At 40.9% G+C, this 23262-nt stretch overlaps 1 protein-coding gene across 7 annotated transcripts in view; it reads left to right on the plus strand.

Moving 5' to 3' along the window:
- LOC121534954 (SH3-containing GRB2-like protein 3-interacting protein 1) overlaps positions 1 to 15232 on the plus strand; it is a 37361-nt gene extending 22129 nt beyond the window's left edge. For 2 of the 7 annotated variants that reach the window (XM_045206217.1, XM_045206222.1), the window contains 20 exons: positions 2661 to 2836; positions 3651 to 3662; positions 4763 to 4774; positions 5130 to 5154; positions 5436 to 5499; positions 5721 to 5821; positions 6066 to 6146; positions 6415 to 6459; positions 6697 to 7425; positions 7669 to 7790; positions 7995 to 8145; positions 9192 to 9251; positions 9662 to 9773; positions 9989 to 10024; positions 10306 to 10461; positions 10877 to 11006; positions 11113 to 11327; positions 11589 to 11653; positions 11824 to 11988; positions 12247 to 15232. In XM_045206217.1, coding sequence (XP_045062152.1) covers positions 2661 to 2836; positions 3651 to 3662; positions 4763 to 4774; positions 5130 to 5154; positions 5436 to 5499; positions 5721 to 5821; positions 6066 to 6146; positions 6415 to 6459; positions 6697 to 7425; positions 7669 to 7790; positions 7995 to 8145; positions 9192 to 9251; positions 9662 to 9773; positions 9989 to 10024; positions 10306 to 10461; positions 10877 to 11006; positions 11113 to 11327; positions 11589 to 11653; positions 11824 to 11988; positions 12247 to 12269 — 2480 coding nt within the window. In that variant the 3' untranslated portion in view covers positions 12270 to 15232. The remainder of the gene's footprint in view (positions 1 to 2660; positions 2837 to 3650; positions 3663 to 4762; positions 4775 to 5129; positions 5155 to 5435; positions 5500 to 5720; positions 5822 to 6065; positions 6147 to 6414; positions 6460 to 6696; positions 7426 to 7668; positions 7791 to 7994; positions 8146 to 9191; positions 9252 to 9661; positions 9774 to 9988; positions 10025 to 10305; positions 10462 to 10876; positions 11007 to 11112; positions 11328 to 11588; positions 11654 to 11823; positions 11989 to 12246) is intronic. The other 5 variants (XM_045206218.1, XM_045206220.1, XM_045206221.1 and 2 more) reach the window with 5 other exon arrangements.
- The last annotated feature ends 8030 nt before the right edge of the window (positions 15233 to 23262 follow it).

The following is a 23262-nucleotide window of genomic DNA, read 5'->3' on the forward strand; positions in this document are numbered from 1 at the left end:
GAGGGGTATGGTCCTGAGGAGAGGAGCTGGGTTCCGGCTGGGGACGCTCTGGACCCCAACCTAATTCGGGACTTCCACCGTCGCTGCCCTGACCGGCCCGCTCCTCGTCGTTGGGGTCGTCCTCATGGTTGGTGACGTCCTGCGGCGGGAGCCGCATGTCCGGGGGGGTGTACTCTCACGTCTCCCATCGTTGCTCCCCTCTGGCGCTCTGATTTGCCAGTCTACTGAGCCACCGGTCTGAGCGCACCACCTTGGCAACACCAGAATGGAAACCCAACGCACCCTAATCACCTCCAGCGCACCTGCACCTCATCATCTCATCACCACCACTATATAGCCCTGGACTGTTCAGTGTTGTGTTGTGTGTGATTGTTAGTGTCTTGTCGTGTACTCGCTCTTTGTTGTTCTCCTGCTCAGTGTTAAGTAAACCTTTACATTGTTGATTCCTTCGTCTGCGTCCTGCCTCTTCGTATCCTCAGTACTCGTCACACTACTTCACCGATAGTTTCTTTCATTTTTGCAAAAAATAGTTGTGTGTTGTTCCAGTAGTTAGCTACACCGCTACATATAAGAAGTAGTAATTAATTAGTGAAAACACTACCAAGATTTGAATTTAGTTCAACTACCACCAAGCTACTGCAAAATGTAGTTATATTACTAGTGGAACTAAATGTAGTTCACTACTCCCCAACACTGGTGAAAGGGTAACACAACCTGAACTCAGGGGTAGACGTAACATAGCAAAGTTACATTTGTTTCCCTCCATTTAGTGTCATATGTTACGTTTTGTATGATATGTATGAATTTGTGGATGTCCATCATCCATTTCATATGATATGTTACTTCGTACAATATGTTACGAATTTTAAATATGTATGATATGTTACGAATTCCAATTTGTTGTGGCTAACGGCTAACGAGAGCTAGCTAGGTGGCTAAGGTTAGGGGTTAGGGTTAGGAGTTAAGGTCCCGTGTAGCTCAGTTGGTAGAGCATGGCGCTTGCAACGCCAGGGTTGTGGGTTCGATTCCCACAGGGGACCAGTACGAACAAATATGAAAATGTATGCATTCACTACTGTAAGTCGCTCTGGATAAGAGTGTCTGCTAAATGACGTAAATGTAAGGTAAGGGTTATGGGTTAAGGTTAGGGGTTAGGGGAAGGGTTAGATAACATTAGTAGTTAAGAAGTTGCTAAAATGCTGAAGTTGTCGTGGTATTCAAACTTTTTCAGCGGGGACCCCATTTTTTTCGCCATAATTTCTGGGGACCCCATTTTTTCCGCAACAGTTTCTCGCGAACCCACCCCAAATCTAATGATACAACCTTAAAATCTGTACATTTCGATTTTTACATCAACAAATAACCTTCAATTCATTACATTTTGATCTCTTGAAAATAAACCAATAAATACATTTACTCAATACATCTTTTTTTTTCAAATTATCTTTCTCAAAACGTTTGTATATTTCCGCATAAAATAATCTGTTCTCATAATTGTTTGTTCCAAATTATTTGTTATTTTATTTTATTGACCCCACTGCAGTTCCCCCGTCGCGTCCCCGACTTTGAATACCAATGTCGTGGTGTGATTCGAACACGCAACCTTTGGGTTGCTAGATATCCTAGTTCCTGTCTTAAGTAACCTTCTGTCTTATGTAACCATACCAAACATAACATATCATACTAATTGGACCGATACAAATGTACATCTACTATGTTACGTCTAGTCAGTGTGGCCAGGCTGGTTAACAGGGCAGAGTCAAATAAGAGTAGCCTATCTCTGTTGCATCCCGCCTAGAAAGTTTTCAATACCATTGGTTTCAATTGAAAAGTTATGTTTTCACTGGCCCAGAATCAAATTAGCAATTGAGCCATTGGACAACGTTAGGGGTAGGGCAATATTCAGTGAGATTTTCTACCATCAGCAGTGAGAAATAACAGTATTTGGGCTAGGGTAATCTGATCCTAGAACAGGGACAATATCTACTTCAGTTTCAGCAGGTGCAGTGTAGTAAACTGGGCCATACCAGACGGAGTCAGACAGGTATACTGTATATCGCTGCACCATTTGTACTCCAGCGACTATTGGCTTTGCATCTGACAAAGTATCTATTTGGCCCAATTCTGATATTTTGCCACTAATTCATCTTTTGACCAATCAGATCAGATCTTTTGCCAATAATTGGATAAAAGATCAGAATTGGGCTGCCTTAGTAAATGCACCCTTTGTGTCTTTGGAACAGATGTATGCTAACGCTAATTATACATTTTGTGGCAAGGGAAATTGATAGGCACTTGGCTCGACATGCTGGGATTGGCTCTGGTATTTGAGTATGTGTGAGTATTGGTTTTTGATGCCCTTAATTTCATTTAGGGATCAAATTACACATTGACCCATTGAGGTACCCGAAAGATAGGGAGTGGACAATCTTTAGTAATTTAGTTCATTGGAAATGCTTGGGGTGCTCCTTTGTCTACCCCTCTCTCATGGACAGACGTATGTAACATAAATGTATCTAACCATAATAGAGAAGGTCATGCAATAACGCAATATTTTTGTTCTGGGTTTCCAAGATTAGGTTATAGGTGCCAAGATTACCCCTGTGCACCTCTGTAATGTGACTCTTTGTAAAATATATTGTTCCTTAACGAGTGTTCACCAGCTCCCAAAGGCAAGCAACACTTCTTCTCCTCCAGCGACTCGGAGGACGAGGACGACAAGAGGAAGTTCAAGATCAAGATCAAGCCGTTGCCTTCCGACACTGCCAAGTGTGCCGTCCCATCTATGGACGAACTGAAAGCTTCAGTTGGGGGCTTGGCTCTATCTCCCTCTCTGGTGAGCCCTTGATGTTCTAACTGTGTGTAATTGGAGTAGGGTGAAGTTGTCCCAAGACGCTGCTCTTCGGTTAGTTTAGCATATTTCTCACTAATGGTTAAGGATAGGATTGGGGAAGGGGAAGCTGACCCTAGATTTGTACCTAGTAAAGTCGGTTATAGTGCAATGTACCTGACCAGGGCTTGAACTCGGGTTACTATGACCAAGGGCCACCGCCGTAACTCAGGCTCTCCAGGATTTTGCTGGGATTTCTTTGTGATATTTGCTGGCAAAAATGCTTGATTTTGCTGCCGCAATTCTGACATTTTACATGACAATATGCAATGATTTTGTCCAATTTGTTGCGAAAATGCGCAGACGAGGGAAAACGTTTGTTGACGTGTGGCTTGATTGAACCATATTATGCGGCAAATGTGCGGTGATTGGTTGAAATTGCAAGCTCTCTTTTTGTACTGCGGTGATGGGTCAGTTTTATGCGATAATATTGCGATGATTTAACTGTTTTATGAGGAAATAGTGCTGTGATAAGTAAAATTTGCAAACTCTCACATAAATTGGCAGAATCGCATAATCCTGGAGGGACTGGTATCTGCTACTCCAAAGCTAGCTCTCTCTGGTGTTATATGAAGTATTACTGTATATGAATCTGTTTGTTGAAACTTGAGACAGCTACAGCTAATTCTAGCCTGTGAAATTATCGGGAATGTACTGAACATCTGAATATCTTTCCCTCCTCTCACTTCCTCTCCTTTATCTCTCCGTCTCTTCCCTTTCTATTCCATCTCTCTGTTTCTTACGTCTGTTGCTCTTGTAGAGGAGAAGTCCGGTAAGCCAGGTTTTTTCTTCCACTTCTTTATCTGTTTCACAATAAAGAAAGAGCATGGCTGTGGATTCACTTGGCTGTGGATTCACTTGGCTGTGGATTCTTTTCTCATGTGGATTCTCTTTCCCCTACAGAAGCAAAAAAAATCCCCAGCAGGCAAAATGTTGCATGTGATGTGACGTCAGTTTCTTTTGTTAGAAATTGATTTTCTGATTCAGAAGTCTTCATATCACCAGATTATAACCAACCAACCTATGTTTTCATGACGAAATCAAGAAAGACGTCATATATTGGTTGTTATCTGGTCAGGTATAACCTGATTACAACCAGATGAAGATCTATTTTTCTGGTTGCTAAAAATACATTTACAAAACGTCCTTTTACAACCGTAATGATGCCATTGATGTCATTGCAACCAGTTTTTCCTGCTGGGATTGGCTCTGGTATTTGAGTTGTTTAGTTATTCTAATTCCTCTCTGCATATTATATATGTTTTATATTACTAACACTTTCACACTGCATGCCTTTAACACATTTTAAAGAGCATCCTTGGTTAGAACGTTTTATTTTAGTTGAAAACTTACTTGAACTTCCCCTGCAAGGCTTACATGGTACATAATGCACAATTCTTCACATAACACCTGTTGATAGCCCATTGATTCTGTTTGACCAAAGCTGATTGGTAGGCTAGCAAACGGGATCACATGTGCAGCTTTGTCAAATAAATAACAGCAGGGTCTTGTTCTTAGGCACCAAATGGAAGAAAACAGACTAAAGCTGGGAGGGTCTAAATGGACATGTCCAATAGGAAACCCTTTTTAATGGACATGTCCAATAGGAAACCCTTTTTAATTAACTTTAGCAAAACATTTCTTAAATATATTTTCCATTCTGTGCCCTAAAGAACAGGACCCAGGCCTATGTTGATTGACAAGCTCAGGTAACGTAACCTACCAGGTGCTATGTTGTATTGCTGCATTATCGTGTGTAGGCTTTATGGCATAGTGCTGAAGTAAAGGGGTGTTATATTATTTTCCATTCCATTTGACTGATTTGTCACTCTCTGACCAGGTCTGTTCTCTCTTCCTTTTTGCTGGTCTCAGAGATGCAGCCCGGTAAGTCGCCACCTGGTGGCACCCAAAATGCTTGCAGGGAAATAAATGAATTATTGAAGATTATCTTTTGGTGCTGTCCATTTAATTTTCTACAAACCCAAACACGGCCTTTCAACTCCTATTCTCCAGTCCAGCAATATGAAATGTACTGATGGCCTCACAAAATGTGGTCTTTTGTCAGTGTCCATACTTACAGTTAGTTCTTCACTCTATTAATTCACATTAGCAGTTGTACAGGGAGACTCATCCGGGGAAACTCTTAATTATCGGTTGCACTGTTTACCTTCATGTTTCTTATGTGAGGTTAGGATTCCTTTTTACTGTTATACTGAAAATGACTTTCTTTTCGTTGCAGGGATCGATAAAGAGACACCTGTCTTGTAAGTACATTGCTAGAAGTAGTGTAATGCTATCTGTAATTAGTTTGACATTCTGTCAGTGTCAACTACATCCATGTACAGTACAGTATCTTTTCATAGTTCTACACCATCAGTTAAGCAATTTGTTTACAGTTGGGATACATACTGTAGTTACAATAGTTTGAGTTTAGATGCACATTCAGTGGCTGTCACAGAATTTGAAGACCTCCAGTATACATTTAATAATATATGATATAATGTTATGCTATATAATATTAGTGGTATTGGGTTGTTCTTTCCAGGTGAGGAGATAGCCAGACCCAGACGCTCCACCCCTATGCCAAGCCCCGCCCCCGAGACACAAAGGTCAGAGTTCAAACCCGTGCTAATGCTAACAATGCAAACAGGCTAGCATATTAACATACTGTATTGTTAGAATTTGTGTTGGGTGTGCTAAATGTTATCTTTGGGAAAAATAAAGCTGTTAAATTCAATTTCAATAACACACTACAAGAAAATCGATGAAATCTTGAATATCAGAGTCATAAAATCATATTTACATATCTTAACTTTATCATCTCTTGCAGTGAGAGAGTATCCCAGAATCGCAGAGCATCCCCAGCTTTCTTCGGGCTTCCTCCAGAGATTACCTATGAGACACACAGATATGATAGTAACAGAAATGATGGTAACTCTCACAAAAATAGTCTTTCTGACTGCATATGTGTGTTTGTGTTGCATGGGTTTTAGCTATGTGTTAGTATAGTGGTATGTTGGTTGATTGCTCCTAATCATAATAATACTATCTATAGCTGTATTATCACCCAAAAGTGCCTGGTCTGGTTTAGTGTGATATATTTGTGCATTTGTGTTCCCACTGAAGTTTGATAAACCTTTGATCAAGTTTGATATCATGTCTTCCTTTATCATAGTGGTCTGCATAGAGGCTGATGCATGGTGTGACTCCAGACCATACTCTGACTCCCCTCTGACCCGATCCTTTCCCACAGGAGGTAAGCCCCAACTGTATCATGCATCAGTCATGCTTGTGCTTTTATATTATTATATTTCTAAGACTTCCACGGGCCATTAAATCGGCTTGTGGTCCGCATCTGGCCCGCGGGCCGCCAGTTTGAGACCAACGTTTTAGTCAATAGTGTTACCAAGTGTTATAGTAAGTCTACAGACTGACCTAGTGTCACACTCTCTAGTGCCGTAGTACTGTAGACTAACTATTGTACAAAATGCAAGTCCTTTGACCAAGTGTCACTCTCATTGTAGCTCCTCCTCCACTACCTACCAAGAACATCCCAGCAGCTAGTCAAGGTAATTCTTCGACTGATTCTTCCGGTAATATTATTCTGCCAATGACCATAATTCCCATATCGAAGCAGATTAATTCCAAAACTTCAATGGTTTTATTTGTATTTGTTTTGGAATGAATCAGCTTCAATATTCCCATGCCTCATGCACAGTTGTCATATTGAATCGTTGTTCTTTGGACAGCATTGATAGAAGTGCCCCTTTAACTCAGCAAGATCTCTGAACAATTTTTTTCCACAGATGATTTACCCAATGGGAGAATAGTCCCAAGCCCCGCCCCCATCTACCTGAACGTCCAATCCCCAGCCTCGTACAGAGGTTCCCCTGTGCCTGACCTGGACAACGTGTTCGGCCCCATGGAATCCTCCCGGACCATTGAGGACAGGGCCTCGCCCCGATGGGTCAGCTTCAACAGCGAGAGACCGCCCCCACCAGACGAACCGGCCCCGCCTCCGCCCCCTGCCTCTCCGACTCCCGACTCGCCCCACTCCCTCTCCTCCCCCCCAGACTCCCCCTGCCTCTCCCCGGGCCACCCTCCGGATGAGCCTCCCCCCTCCCCGCCACCCTTCTCCTCACCCCCCGACTCTCCCATCTCCATTATCTCCATTCCTCCTCCAGATGAACCCGTTCCCCCCCTGCCTCCCGACTTCTCTCCCCCGGACTCTCCGCCATGCATCGCCATCGATCCTAGTCTGTTTTTGGATGATGAGATACTGGAGTACTCTCCTGCTCCCTCTGGCCCACTAGAGTACTCCTCTGCCCCTACCAGTCCTATCCCTCCCCCCCTTCCTGCGGAGCGCTCCCCTCGGGCGGGTGTCCCTTCCCCTCTGGTGTTCCTGAGGGAGGAGCAGCCTGACTTTATGGCCTCGCCCCTTGGGCTGACCCCGGGCTTCAGGGGCACGCCGCCACCCCTCCCCCCGCACACCTACAGGTCCATGGTGTCCTCCCCCAGACCCTGCCCAGGCAGCGGTGAGTACCACTGTAGGAAAACAGAAATAGAATGGGTAGATTACCACTGTAGGAAAACATAGAAATACAATAATTAGAATGGGTATTCCGATCATAGTGAAAATGTAATCTATTCCTTGGAGACAATTGCTATCGGATCTAGATGGTCATGTATTCTATATAGTGTAGGTCATAGCTGATCATAACACTTCTTAATAAGGGCCATTTTTCCTCATGTCACGTGCCTTTCTTTTCCCTCTACAGACCCCTCCTCTCCAGCTCGACCTGCCACGCCCCTGTCAGGAGGCAGTCCAATCCCTCCCCCTCTTCCTACAAGGCCCTCCTCTCGACCCAAACTGCCACCTGGGAAACAATTAGGAGACCTGGTATGGCACCTACAGTTTACTCTTCCATGTGTTAGACTTGTGATCGATACCATTAGAATTTGTTAGACTTGCGACCCTCATTATTCGTTTTTTTCTTCAACGGATTTCCACTAAGTTAGAGATGCTACTAAACCTAACATTACATTGTGTTTTTAAAAGTTTGGTACAGCAGCGGGCTACTAATATTCTCACCCCCTCCCCCAGACTCGACCCTTCAGCCCCCCAGTGTCCGGCAGCCCCCCTCCCTTCGCCCCGCTGGCCCGGGCCGAGAGTTCCTCCTCAATATCCTCCATCACCTCACTGAGCGCAGCCTCCACCCCAACCCTGGGGAGAGAACTCAACATATCCACCACAGGTACACCATCCTCCATAACACCTCATTCACCTGTGTACCCTGAGTATACCAAACATTAGGAACACCTTCCCAATATTGAGTTGCCCTCAGAACTGCCTCAATTCGTCAGGGCATAGACTCTACAAGGTGTCGAGAGCGTTCCACAGGGATGCTGGCCATGTTGACTCCAATGCTTCCCACAGATGTGTCAAGTTGGCTGGATGTCCTTTGGGTGTTGAACCATTGTTGATACACACGGGAAACTGTTGAGTGTGAAAAACCCAGCAGCGTTGCAGTTCTTGACACAAACCGGTGCCTCTGGCAACTACTACCATAATCCGTTTAAAGGCGCTTAAATATTTTGTCTTGTCCATTCACCCTCTGAATGGCACACATACACAATCCATGTCTCAATTGTCTCAAGGCTTAAAAATCCTACACTGATTTAAGTGGATTTAACAGGTGACATCAATAAGGGATCATAGCTTTCACTTGGATTCACCTGGTCAGTCTATGTCATGGAAAGAGAAGGTGTTCTTAATGTATGTCTCTGTTGTTAATACATTCAATGTTCAACATAATGAACTGTTCATTGTTTTGTCATTTTGCGAGTGGTAGTATGCTCAAATTTGAAGCACACAGTATAAAATGACTTTGGTGGAACAGGTATTTTGACCATAATGGGACAGGCCTTTTGACCATAATGGGACAGGCCTTTTGACCATAATGGGACAGGCCTTTTGACCATAATGGGACAGGCCTTTTGACCATAATGGGACAACCTGGTTAAATACTGTGGAGAATGGAAGCATGTACACTGTACAGTATGATGCATACATGCACACCGCTCGTCATCGTCACCCTCCTAAACACACAATGGTATACCATGCACAATCTGATGTTCACCCACTTTCTTAATATCTAGCCATCACGCAAAACTCCCTCTGGCCTTGCCCTCAGTGTCTCGTGATGGGTCTACACCTCCAGTAACTCATCCACCTCTTCTTCTCTTCCTCTCCTCCTGCCTGCCTCTACCCCATGTCCTCTAACCCTCCCCGCACACACAGAGGAAAAACAGCCAGCCATGGTATGGTTTGACCATGGCCGGTTTTATTTATCTTTCGAAGGTGAGTCGTACCAGGGTCGAATTCATTAGGGTACACTGCAAAAAAAACACGTTTGCAACGGAAAAGGAAAAATAGCATGTCTAATTGGACAAGTTCAGGTAGTCTCTTTCAGTCCGTTTGGTGCCTAATGAATATGACCCAGTACCAGTGTATGGAGGCTACTGTACTGTACTACCCTGGCTGTCCATGTTCCTCTAGTCTCTTCAAGCATCCTCTTCCTTCGTCATTTTATCACTTTCTATGATCTGTCCAATCGTCTTTCTTGCCATTTCTATGCTCTTCCCATCTCCCCCCCTTACGCATGTCTGCTCATTTGACCACGTCTGTAGGCCGTTACAGACACAGGAAGTGCTAATAGTACTGAGCTAGTGTCTTTCTATGGTAATCAACTGTGTGTGTGTGTGTGTCAGGATGCTCCAGAGGTCCCAGTCCACTCACCATGGGAGCACAGGACACTCTGCCTGTGGCGGCTGCCTTCACCGAGACCATCAACGCCTACTTCAAAGGAGCCGACCCCAGCAAGTAAGATTAGCATTCCTATCAATGCTAGGCTATTCCTGTCAATGCTAGGCTAATGCTAACACAAGTAGCATTAGAAATAGGCTAACATTCTCATTTCAATGCTAGGCTAATGCTTAAACAAGTAGCAACATTGATACTATTGTCGATAACAACATTGATGTAAATCAAAGTCAATACTGATGTGAATGCAAATTCATGACAACATGATGTTTCAGCCGGCAAAGCGACCCTCATCAGAATAAATGCAACAAGTAAGATGGCTATGATATTGTTGTTGATATATATTATCACATTGCAGCTATGCCTTTTTCAATTCCGTTTCAAACTTTATTGTCCCCTTTTGCTGTCCCCACAGGGAAATTAATTTAGCCTAGATATTGTTCTGAAAACTGAGAATGTAGATATTTTGTAGAATGTAGTTTGTTTGTGGCATCCCTATGGATTCTGGGTACTGTAGTTTTTGTCCTTTTCTTTTCTTTTTTGTCCTGACCCATTTCTGAGCACTGAGCTGGCTCTATTCTCCGTGTTTCAGGTGTGTGGTAAAGATCACTGGGGAGATGGTGCTGTCTTTCCCGGCGGGCATCACCAGGCACTTTGCTAGCCACCCGTCTGCCCCTGTGCTCACCTTCAGCATCAGCAACTACAGCCGGCTTGAGCAGGTCCTCCCCAATCCACAGCTACTGTGCTGGTAAGGCATATTATACAGTACACTGACTCATGTATTTTGGGGCAAGGATAAAAATAAAAATAAACATGTAGCATGGATTGTGGCCAGGATTGGAGCTACACATTGACTGTTGGTGGATGCCCCTAAAAATAGTAGACAATCACAGGACCAATAGCAATGTGTTTTAATCCTTATATTTAAACAGTAAGACACTGTGCTTTATCATGAATATAGTCACAGGTAAATGGCGTTGTTTGGTATGATGCGCTGGCTCTAATTTGTTGGGGGAGAGACACCGCTGTGATTAAAAAATGATGGTGTTGCATGTACACGTGCAAGATAATATCATAATATACAGTACTTGAATCAGATACAGTAATTGTAATATTACACCATCAGCAAACCAGAAATGCCCACGTCATGTATTTGTTTCCAGTGACACCGTGTCCAATGTGGACACCAAGGAATTCTGGGTAAATATGCCAAACCTGATGAGCCACCTGAGGAGAGTGGCTGACCAGAAGCCTCAAGCAACCTACTACAATGTGGACATGATCAAATATCAGGTGAGACCATCTGCATAGTACATATTATTAAATATTATTACATATACTGTATATAGTCACAATTACATATAATTGTTAAACAAATGCAAAATACTGTGTGTGTGAGTTTCTGTCGCAGGTGGCAGCCGAGGGGATCCAGTCGACCCCCCTGAACCTGGCAGTGAGTTGGCGTGGCGACGCCACCAGCACGGACCTCAGGATAGACTACAAATACAACACGGAGGCCATGGCCGCCCCCTCGCCCCTCCACAACATCCACTTCCTGGTCCCTTTGGACGGGGGCGTGCACAAACTCCAAGCCATGATCCCCACTGCCACCTGGTAAGAATGCTAAATTGCTGACCTGAAATTCTTTTAAAATGTATTTAATCTTAGAATTTGTATTTAAATGTTTTACATTTTAGTCATTTAGCAGACGCTCTTATCCAGAGCGACTTACAGTTAGTGAGTGCATACATTTTTATATATTTAAAAATATATATTATGTATATATTTATATTTAGAATGTATTTTTCAGGTGAATGTCATTGAAATAATAATGGCAAGTAGGCAACTATAACTGTATTTGGTTTTCTCTCTAAGGAACTCAGAGCAGCAGAAAATTCTATGGAAGATACCAAGCCTTTCCCAGAGGTCTGAAAATGGAGGTAGATGATCTTCCTTTATCTCTTCCTCATCCTCGTCCTCCTCTTTCACTTTTCCTGTCTTCCTCCTCCTTCTCCTCTCCTCTCCGTTTTCATCTGCCTCAACTTTATCTTCATAATCTGAATAATGCTCTTCATCATCACCATCATCACCATTATTCTCTTTCCTATAGGAGTGGGAGCTCTACTGGGTAGGTTCCAGTTGACAGAGGGTCCCAGTAAGCCGTCCCAGTTGGCGGTGCAGTTCACCAGCGAGGGCAGCACTCTGTCAGGCTGTGACATCCAGCTGGTGGGGGCCGGCTACAGGCTCTCACTGGTCAAAAAGAGATTTGCAGCAGGTCAGTGTCTGTGTGTGAAGGAAGCATGGAAATACTAGCCTGGTCCCAGATCTGTTTGTGCTGTCTTGCCAACTCCCATGGTCATTGTCACACATTTTGGGATGCCTATCATGGGCCCTATTTGAAACTGAATTGAAATTATATTGATCCTAACCCTGAATGTGACATTGTTGCCTGACCATGCAAACAAGGCAAGACAACACTTTGGCAATAGTTGAAATTCCTTTGACTGAATACTCTGATTGTGTTTCTTTACAGGGAAATATCTGGCGGACAACTAGTCACCACTGTTGTAAAATGACACCCTTTCACCCCTACAATGGCTTTTGACTCTGAGGATGATGAGAGTCTACTATGTATTCTTCATTCAAGCTACAAGCTACTAACTGAAAAACATCTGAAACCGTACACTTGAGCAGGGAAGGGTGGATGATGGGAGAGAAGCAACAACAGGATGTGATGTAATGGACACAGTTCACCAAGGTATCACTTTATGTTTTAACACACTCAATACAGTAGTCTCACTGTTGGGGTTTTATGCAAGCAGTCACCGCCCTTTTCTGTGCACCTTGAGGGTTGTTGAGGCAAAGATAATGAATTCAACACTTTTACATTTATCAAAGTAATGTATTATTGGCACCACATACAGTGATCCAGTTTTATTTGTGAGAAGAAATGTTTACATTTTAGTCATTTAGCAGATGCTCTTATCCAGTTAGTGAGTGCATACATTTTTCATACTGGCCCCCTGTGGGAAACGAACCCACAACCCTGGCGTTGCAAGCGCCATGCTCTACCAACTGAGCTACAGGAAATGTATGTGAATGGGTGATGATGGAAGATTCACCGGACAGATTTATGTGAATAGATATAGATACAGTTAACATTCATTGATAATTCAATAGATTATGAAAATAACTCCATTCGCTATGATGACATTTATATTCTATTATTTGATGCTTTTCTTTTATTTATTGGGTTGGTAAAACTAATATGGTACCAGCTGGTACTGTACCAGCAGGTTGAGGCCCACAACTTGGAGTCAATGTGGAGACAACATTATGTATTGTGTGTTTGCTGGGAGGTCAAGTGGTTCATGTAATGGTTCACATTGTTTACCTGATTGTGGAAGACAAAAACAAAGCAGGCTGCCTCACAGGCTGGATAGTAGAGTTGCCTTGGACCAGAATGGATGACTTTCTGAGTCTGTTTATCGCTTAGCATCTCCAGGAGGCCTAACTAAGCAAAACTGGCTGAAATTACATAATTACAATGAGAAACTGGTTGAAATTACGTCAAAACTGGTTGATATTTGTTCTTTATGACGTCAATTCAACCAGTTTGAACCAGTTTTGCCCGCTGGGAAGAATAACCGGAGGACATCAAAGATGAAAAAGTGATACAATAATTATTTATTTAAAATAGAATACTAATGTACGTATATGTAATGGAAGGCCCTAATGTTATATTTCTTTTGTTGTTTTTCCACCGTGTGGAGTAAATAGGTGTTTTATCATTTTCTAATAGCAATATATTGAAAATCAATTTGTGAAAAAGTGTAAGTATGAAATAAGCTTCCCTTTGGACATATGGGTGTTTCTGCGTATTGTCAAATAAGAGTTAAGAGTTATGTTATATGGTGGTGTTAGCCTTCACAATACATAACAGAAACATTTTTTAAAAGTATAATTTAAGTTTCATTTCTAACATGGATTTCTTGTAAATACTGTGACTGTCCATGGTTTCAAAAAAACCTCATAGGTACAGCATGAAATCTGCATTACTCAAAATGTTGTTTTTGGTTACCTTTTTACTATAACACGATGCTATTTATTTCAAGACATTTAAGATGCACAGCAGCACACAATATGGAGAAGAAGAAAAGTCATTGAGTCACCTCCTTATCCAATGCTATTCCAACCTAGCCTGGTTAAACCAAACAGTAGTGAATGTAGCATTCAGTCTGGTTTAACCAGGCTAATTCAGACCTATGCCTGTTATAGTAAGTTTACTATGTGATTGCCTTCACTGTAACTTCTAGTCACTTCATCGTGTTTCACCGTTCACCTAAAGCTTTGACCTTTGGCATGAATCCCAACAACATTATCACACTTCCATGATGTATTGCAGTTAACATCCTCCTATGTTTGCTCCTGATTACTGTAAATGGGATTTTCCAGGTGAACAAAAGGAACAGTCGATGATCATATCAATCAAAATCATTTCGGTTTATTACAAGAATTCAGGGAGCACATCTCCAGAGCAGAAGCCGAGAGACATTTCTAATTTGACTTCTCTAAGCAGGCCCTTAAATTCTAATCTCACAGCACCAATGTTCTCTAAACAACAGCCAGAGAGGCTTGTACAAAGGCACAACAAAAGACAGTGATTTTGCCAGCTGCTACAAAATCACTATAATATCTGTGTGCCTTCGGCTCAGTCTACCTCCAGCGTGACGTCAATCATTATCAACAATATGAGTTTGATACGTAACAAACAGCATCGAGTCTAGTGACTATCAACCCGTGACACAAATGAGTGTCACAAATAGAATACTTGAAATCATGTGTATTACATAAAAGGAAACATTTCAATATGCTAAGCATTGTGTTAATTACTCTTAACTGAATATTAACTTTATTACACCAACAACTAATTATTTTGCGTAACGATAATTGTTTTGCTCCTGCTGATCTCAAGGGGAAAATGTTTAGTGTATTATTTAATGCATTTTCACTTTATGATAATGGTAATAGCCTCACATTACCTCATATTTTCTTACTAATTTCCAAATCAATATATTCAAAAGGAGTCACAACCAATGACAAACATCCCTTTTTATCCTTGACATTATCACTAATTATGGTACTATTACTTTTTTGTCCTGGTTGCAATCTTTTATTTCTTTGAGCCTTACTGGTCCTTAAAAAATAATGCACAAATACCAAACTTCTCTCCAGATATGTAGAAGCAGCAATTTATAAATGTTTCAATAATGCTTACATGTTTTATTTTTTGCCTTATTATGGATTAGCATATTTCCAGCCATATACTGTAAGAGACTTTCTGTATGTTTTTTCTTCTTCTATGAAATATTGATTTTTTCTGTCTGTATTTTATTCACTGCATAGGACACATTTCATGTAAATTTCCCATCCAAAGATTTTAAGAGTGAAAATATAAAAAGTGAATATAATGTGATAACATTACCTGGTTTACTTGGTAATAAAGAATGGAAGAATATTGGAAATTAAAATGGATGTCTTTATTTTTTACATTTACCACTACCACTATTACAGGTGCAGATTAATTTTTATTTAACTAGGCAAGTCAGTTAAGAACAAATTCTTATTTACAATGACGGCCTACACCGGCCAAGCCCGGCACTACTCTTTTGGATAGGCTATTGAATGGGCATTGCTGTTGCAATGTTGTTGTTGTGTTGTTGTTGGCAGATGCATTGGAGTGAAAAAAGTTTTCCCCACACGCCAAACTGTACAGGGTCCCTTTAAAAACCTATGCAGACAGTTGGCACAGGATATGAAACCCCTCCTCCAAAACTGACGGTTGTCAGGACAACAGAATACTCTGGATGGCTACAGTGTTTCCTCTTTGACTAATGAAATTGTGATTTAGGTAAGAGTGTTGTTATTTTAAGCTGAACAAAAATGGCACAATTTGCAACGTGTTTGCAACACTTTGGTGACTTGTCTGTCGTGTGCACTACACTGTGTGTTGGTCTTTGGAATTGACAAGTTGCAACCATAGACTTAGATAGGCATTGCATCATTGTATCTGTCAATTTCCACAACTATCAACTCAGAAATGCATTACTGCAACAGTTTTCAAAGTCTAACAAAGTAACATTGCTTACTTAGTGAAAAGGCCTGAGTTAAACATAACACTGAAAACAAATATTTTAAAAATGTAATTAACATTTCTTTAGTAATTTATCTCATTACCGTAATACATAACCTTTTCTGAATCTTGTCCTTTGTCATAATTACTTGTGTATATATGTTATTTTTTATGTATACAAAGAACAAAAGGCACAGTATCCGATTAAGCCAAAATTGCTAAAGTATATGTTTTATCTTTCCTAGTATTTCCTAAATACTGGTGCATTACGGTAATAATGAGCAGGTTTCGAGGTGAGAATGTTTCGGTAATGAATGATGCATAGTTTGCCATTGAAAAACTGTACTGAGCGCAATCAGCGATTCAGTAACCCAACACATTAAACTGTGTCATTGTTAAACGATATTATAACCGCGATCGATAAAAGACAGTACTGCGCAGCCATCTTCATCCACCTGGCCAAGGCTTTCGACTCTGTCAACCACCACATTCTTATTGGCAGACTAAATAGCCTTGGTTTCTCAAATGACTGCCTCGCCTGGTTCACCAACTACTTCTCAGATAGAGTTAAATGTGTCAAATCGGAGGGCCTGTTGTCTGGACCTCTGGCAGTCTCTATGGGGGTGCCACAGGGTTCAATTCTCGGGCCGACACTATTCTCTGTGTATATCAATGATGTTACTCTTGCTGTTGGTGACGCAATGGATGACACCATTTTGTATACATCTGGTCCTTCATTGGACACTGTGTTAACAAACCTCCAAACGAGCTTCAACGCCATACAACACTCCTTCCATAGCCTCCAACTGCTCTTAAACACTAGTAAAACTAAATGCATGCTCTTCAACCGAACGCTGCTTGCACCCGCCCACCCGACTAGAATCACTACTCTCGGCAGGTCTGACCTAGAGTATGTGGACAACTACAAATACCTAGGTGTCTGGTTAGACTGTAAACCCTCTTTCCAGACTCACATTAAGCATCTCCAATCAAAAGTTAGATCTAGAATCGGCTTCCTACTTCGCAACAAAGCCTCCTTCACTCATGCTGCCAAACATGCCCTCGTAAAACACTCTACTCAGCAAATTGGATGTAGTCTATCACCGTGCCATCCGTTTTGTCACTAAAGCCCCATATACTACCCACCATTGTGACCTGTACGCTCTTGTTGGCTGGCCCTCACTACATATTCGTCGCCAAACCCACTGGCTCCAGGTCATCTATAAATCACTGCTAGGCAAATCCCTGTCTTATCTTAGCTCACTGGTCACCATAGCAACACCCACCCGTAGTCTGCGCTCCAGCAGGTATATCTCACTGGTCATCCCCAAAACCAACACCTCCTTTGACCGCCATTCCTTCCAGTTCTCTGCTGCCAATGACTGGAACGAACTGCAAAAATCTCTGAAGCTGGAGACTCTTATCTCCCTCACTAACTTTAGGCGTCAGTTGTCAGAGCAGTTTACCAATCACTTCACCTGTACACAGCCCATCTGTAATTAGGGCGGCAGGTAGCTTAGTGGGTAAGAGCGTTGTGCCAGTAACCGAAAGGTCGCTGGTTCTAATCCCCGAGCCGACTAGGTGAAAAATCTGTCAATGTGCACTTAAGCAAGGCACTTAACCCTAGTTGCTCATGTAAGTCGCTCTGGATAAGAGTGTCTGCTAAAATGTAAATGTAATTACCCCATCCAACTACCTCATCCCAATATTGTTATTTATTTTGCTAATTTGCACCTCAGTATCTCTATTTGCACATCTTTTGCACATCTATCATTCCAGTGTTAATACGAAATTGTAACTATTCTGCACTATGGCCTATTTAATGCCTTACCTTCATAATTTACTACATTCACACACACTGTATATATATTTTCTGTTATATTTTTGACTTTATGTTTTGTTTACCCCATATGTAACTCTGCGTTGTTGTTTTTATTACACTGCTTTGCTTTATCTTGGCCAGGTCGCAGTTGTAAATGAGAACTTGTTCTCAACTGGCTTACCTGGTTAAATAAAGGTTAAATAAAATAAATAAATAAAAAATCCCAAACGATTTGCATAACACTAAAATCACTGATCTTAATGTAATTGACAAAAATACCCCTTACGTCATGTATGTTCAGAAGTCAAAAGTGGATTTAGGCATAAAAACGTGGTCTTTACATATAATATTGGTGTATTATGACATGGATATGTGTGGTTGTAACATATTTTTGAAGTGTTTCTGGATTGAATGGCATCCTATGGGCAAATGGCATAATACGATACACCTATAATGTATCTAAATATGTGAGATATGGACCAAAAACTGTCTTGGGATATCAAACAACATTATAGGTAAGTGTGAACACAGGTACACGTCTAAATGGGGTATATCCTCATTTCAGTGGTGGTGTTGCTCTTTGCTGAAACACAAACTCCAGATTATGTCTTTAAATAAATTAAATGGGGTATAACACCACATATTTCTTGACAAACCATACTTAATTAAATAACTGAAGTTTTATACAGTACAGTAGGTGTAAGGAGTGGTCCTAGTAAATAATTAAAGTTACCAGCACAGCACACTCATTGACTATACATTAGAATAGTTTATTAGCATTACCGAAATTAAGTTTTCATTACTGAAACAGACCTAAAAATGCGGTAATGAGAGATAATGAGAGATTTCTGTTTAGGTAAGGAGAGGCCCTTAGCTAAATCTGCAAATAAAAGGAGACAGCCATTATTAGTCAGCAAGCAATTGACCACATCACTAAAGCCCATTCATGCCTCCATGTTGGTAAGATAATGGTTCTCTGACTTTTTCCCAATTTGAGCTTTTTAGCCATTTTGGTCATGAGAAGGTAAAGTGTGGTGTTTGAGAATAAGAACCTCAATTCTGAAGGTATATAAGCGAATGAATTCAAATAACTTGCGCTTATCTAAGGACTACTCCTCTAGATGATGCATCATGGGTGAATAGAACTTTATTTTAAAACTAATTGAAGTTTTTACCGGAACTTGAAGAAGCGTTACAGTAATGAGAAACATGTCCACGGACAGTGTTTTTACGTAATAAATATAATATATTTCATTCAAATAAGTTATGTTTTTCTCAAGTAAAATTTTATAAAAATGACTTGAGAATTGAATCAGAGATTCAGATTCAGAGTGTTTAACAGTCAGATGTACAGGGTTGCAGGTGTGATTGCAGGGTACAGTGAAAATCTTATGCTCCAAGCTCCAACATACAGGACCAAGTTAAATAAAATAATGAAACTGGTCATAAAAAAACCCCAATAGAAATAGAAATAGCACTATATACATCATAACAACTGTAGCAGTGATGAATAAATACATGTCCATTGGGGTGGAGGCAGAGTAAAAGACTGTTGAGGGGGTTGGGGGAATGTCAATAGGGGGAGCCGCATGGCCATTGAGGGGGTGTAGGGCAGTGGCATTAGGTGTCGTTTAAGATGGGGGAGGTCGTTTTTTTTTTATGAGCATGGCCTTATTTCTATTACAGCATTTTGGATGACTGTCATTCATATTCCATTCACCCAGCTCAATGTAACATCGATAGGTTTAGGCTACTACTAATTTTCCCTATACCCATCATGAGGTTGCAACAACGTAGACTACAAATTAAAGTTTACAACGTAGGTGCACAGGTCGAGAGAAATGTGAGTAATCAAGGTGACAGACAGTGACATATTCAATACCACCTTGCACACTCTTGCATGCATCTAGCTGATCTAGGTTGTAATCATTAGTCAGTTGCAAACAAAAGTTTATATTGGACAAATTCAGGCATGTTTATCTTCGTTCCGTTTGCTTCCGTTTAAGAAACGTTTTTCAACAGAATCGGCGGAATGAATACACCCCTGATCACACGCAAACATAAAATTCAGTCTGGAGTGCCAGAGTGCGCTCTGGGCGTTCGTAATTTCAGATAGTTTCGCCACGTCACGACGGCAGCCAAGCACCATAACTGGCTAAAGTTGGCTAGCTTGCTAGCTACTTCCAGACACAAATGAGAGAACACCTCTGAACATTTTACTCACCCTAGCAGAGCTGGTTAGACTATTTTCATGTTATCTATCTGGTGACTGAAACTGTGCTGCTGGCAACAATTTAAAAAAGTTTTTTTTGCCGACGTTTACTGACACCTGTCATATTCAACGGGTGTTGCAGGTTCGTAAATGCATCAGTTATTCTGCGCACTGGGCTCTGGCACACTCAGACTAGAGTGCTCTGGAGTAGATAGTCAGAGTGAATTTACGAACTCACCCATAAACTCTGTGTATGTACAGTATAATTCCTTCTCGCATCTCCTCCTCTCACCTTTTCCCTTTTGTATTGAAGTCAATGTACCCAGAGGAGGACAGAAGCTAGCTGTGGGCAGCCTTAAAGCTAAGTGGGCTTGTGTCATGACAGTGTTGTCAATTGCCATAAAGTGACACTAGCTGTTGTCTAATTGTTATAACAGTCTTATGAAACCCTTATGACAGAGGGTTCAAGTAAAGTGTAACCAAGTTGTCTATGTTCTATTTCTGTATTCATACAATGGACTGTAGGTATTCTAAATTGTTTATCATTTGTATTTTGTTCATTTTCATATAATAGAGAATGGTTGTGTGGAAGTGCTGGGAAACCAAATAAAGGTCATGCCTAGAGCATTGTCGTTTTGTCAAACATATAAAGTATCAGAAGCAATAAGAATATAGTCTCTAGTAAAAGGAAATTAGTTAATAAATTCATAGTCTGAATATCTTTCTGGAAATTATTAATTTTGGTTACCTATTTTCTTGTGTGTCTAATAATGTACCAATATTGTATCTAATTAAAGCATTTTCCTGTCATTTAAATCTCAACTAGCCTCTGGAATAGAAATTTGAATGCTTTATCACTGTCTTCTACCTGTAAGCCCCAAGGCATTTTTAACTCAAATACGTCTAGTAAGTTCAACTCAAAGTCAATGAAAAGTCATTATTACTTAAAATGCTTATATGGTACTGACTCACAACTAAATGAGAAGTCACATCAACTCTATTTTTCGAAGTTATGATAACAAATTAACTTTTGTCCCAGCATGCTCTACGGCAGGTGCATCATTTTTGTAACCTGGAAATGGTGGAGTGATTTCTGCATATTGCAAAATACAGTTGAATTCTGAAGTTTACATACACCTTAGCCAAATACATTTAAACTCAGTTTTTCACAATTCCTGACATTTAATCCTAGTAAAAATTGCCTGTCTTAGGTCAGTTAGGATCACCACTTTATTTTAAGAATGTGAAATGTCAGAATAATAGTAGAGAGAATAATTTTATACTTGCATACTATTGTTTGTACAGATGAACGTGGTACATTCAGGCATTTGGAAATTGCTCCCAAGGATGAACCAGACTTGTGGAGGTCTACAATTTTTTTCTGAGGTCTTAGCTAATTTCTTTTGATTTTCCCAACATGTCAAGCAAAGAAGCACAGATTTTGAAGGTAGGCCTTGAAATACATCCACAGGTATACCTCCAATTGACTCAAATGATGTCAATTAGCCTATCAGAAGCTTCTAAAGCCATGACATCATTTTCTGGAATTTTCCAAGCTGATTAAAGGCACAGTCAACTTAGTGTATGTTAACTTCTGACACATTGGAATTGTGATACAGTGAATGATATGTGAAATAATCTGTCTGTAAACAATTGTTGGAAAGATTACTTGTGTCATGCACAAAGTAGATGTCCTAACCGACTTGCCAAGAAATTTGTGGAGTGGTTGAAAAACAAGTTTTAATGACCCCAACCTAAGTGTATGTAAACTTCCGACTTCAACTGTATATATTTTGCACTCTTCACTGAAATGGTTGTTCCAGTTTAAATGGCTTAGGTAGTCTCCTCATGCTGTTCCTAACCCTCGCAGTCACTATGAATGCAGGTTGCGGGTGAATAAACATTAAAACTCTCTCTTTCTCTCTTTCTCTCTCGCTCTCTCTCGCTCTCTCTCTCTCTCGCTCTCTCTACCGCACCTGCTGTTTTGCCCTCTGAATGCTCGGCTATGAAAAGCCAACGGAAATTTACTCTAGAGGTGCTGACCTGTTGCACCCTCTATAACCACTGAAAAGGACTGACCACCCCTCATATCCTGGTTTCTCTCTAGGTTTCTTCCTAGGTTCCTGCCTTGAAAGGGAGTTTTCCTAGCCACCCTGCTTCTACATCTGCATTGCTTGATCTTTGGGGTTTTAGGCTGGGTTTTGTATAAGCACTTTGTGACATCTGCTGATGTAAAAAGGGCTTCATAAATACATTTTATTGATTGATTGATTGATTGATAATGTGAATTGCAGGTAGGGTTGCAAAATTCTGGTAAAATTCCCAGGTTTTCCATTAATCCCGGTTGGAAGATTCCTGGAAATCCTTCAACTAGGATTTGTTAAAAATCTGGGAATTTTGTGAAAGTTACCAGAATTTTGTAACCCTACTTGCAGGCCTGCTGTGGTCTGTAAACCCACATTTTAGGGAACTGTATTAGGGTAAACCTAGGCCTCAAAATAAGAACTTATGAGATATGTAATGCATTGCCATAAAAAGTGTAATTATAATGATAACATTCACTTAGGAACTCACTTGGTGAAGGCTACAGGACTGAAAATGAATGAATTCAACAACCATGTCTTTTGTCACTAACAAATAAAGTCATGGGGAGTAGCTCTACAATTCACTCGAAAAGGCACACTAGGAAATTATATTGGAGGCATAGCTTAGTGGGGGCGTTACTCAAAACGTTCAACAACTCAAATCTGGACCCCCTACATGCTCACAGTGACTATCGGTTTGAGTAATGACTACAAAATCACTCTAAGTAACTGTACTCAGATATATTAAAGTGCAACAGGTTTTAAATAGCTCAATGGAACCGTAAAGGAAATCACACTACAAACTCTCCCCCTCATGCTCTTAAGGAAATCATCAATGTCATGGATACAGTGGGGGGGGAAGTATTTAGTCAGCCACCAATTGTGCAAGTTCTCCCACTTAAAAAGATGAGAGAGGCCTGTAATTTTCATCATAGGTACACGTCAACTATGACAGACAAATTGAGAATTTTTTTTCCAGAAAATCACATTGTAGGATTTTTTATGAATTTATTTGCAAATTATGGTGGAAAATAAGTATTTGGTCACCTACAAACAAGCAAGATTTCTGGCTCTCACAGACCTGTAACTTCTTCTTTATAATAATAATAATATAATATGCCATTTAGCAGACGCTTTTATCCAAAGCGACTTACAGTCATGCGTGCATACATTTTTGTGTATGGGTGGTCCCGGGGATCGAACCTACTACCTTGGCGTTACAAGCGCCGTGCTCTACCAGCTGAGCTACAGAGCCTTTAAGAGGCTCCTCTGTCCTCCACTCGTTACCTGTATTAATG

The sequence above is a fragment of the Coregonus clupeaformis genome, chromosome 21, assembly GCF_020615455.1.
Source record: "Coregonus clupeaformis isolate EN_2021a chromosome 21, ASM2061545v1, whole genome shotgun sequence".
NCBI lineage: Eukaryota > Metazoa > Chordata > Actinopteri > Salmoniformes > Salmonidae > Coregonus > Coregonus clupeaformis.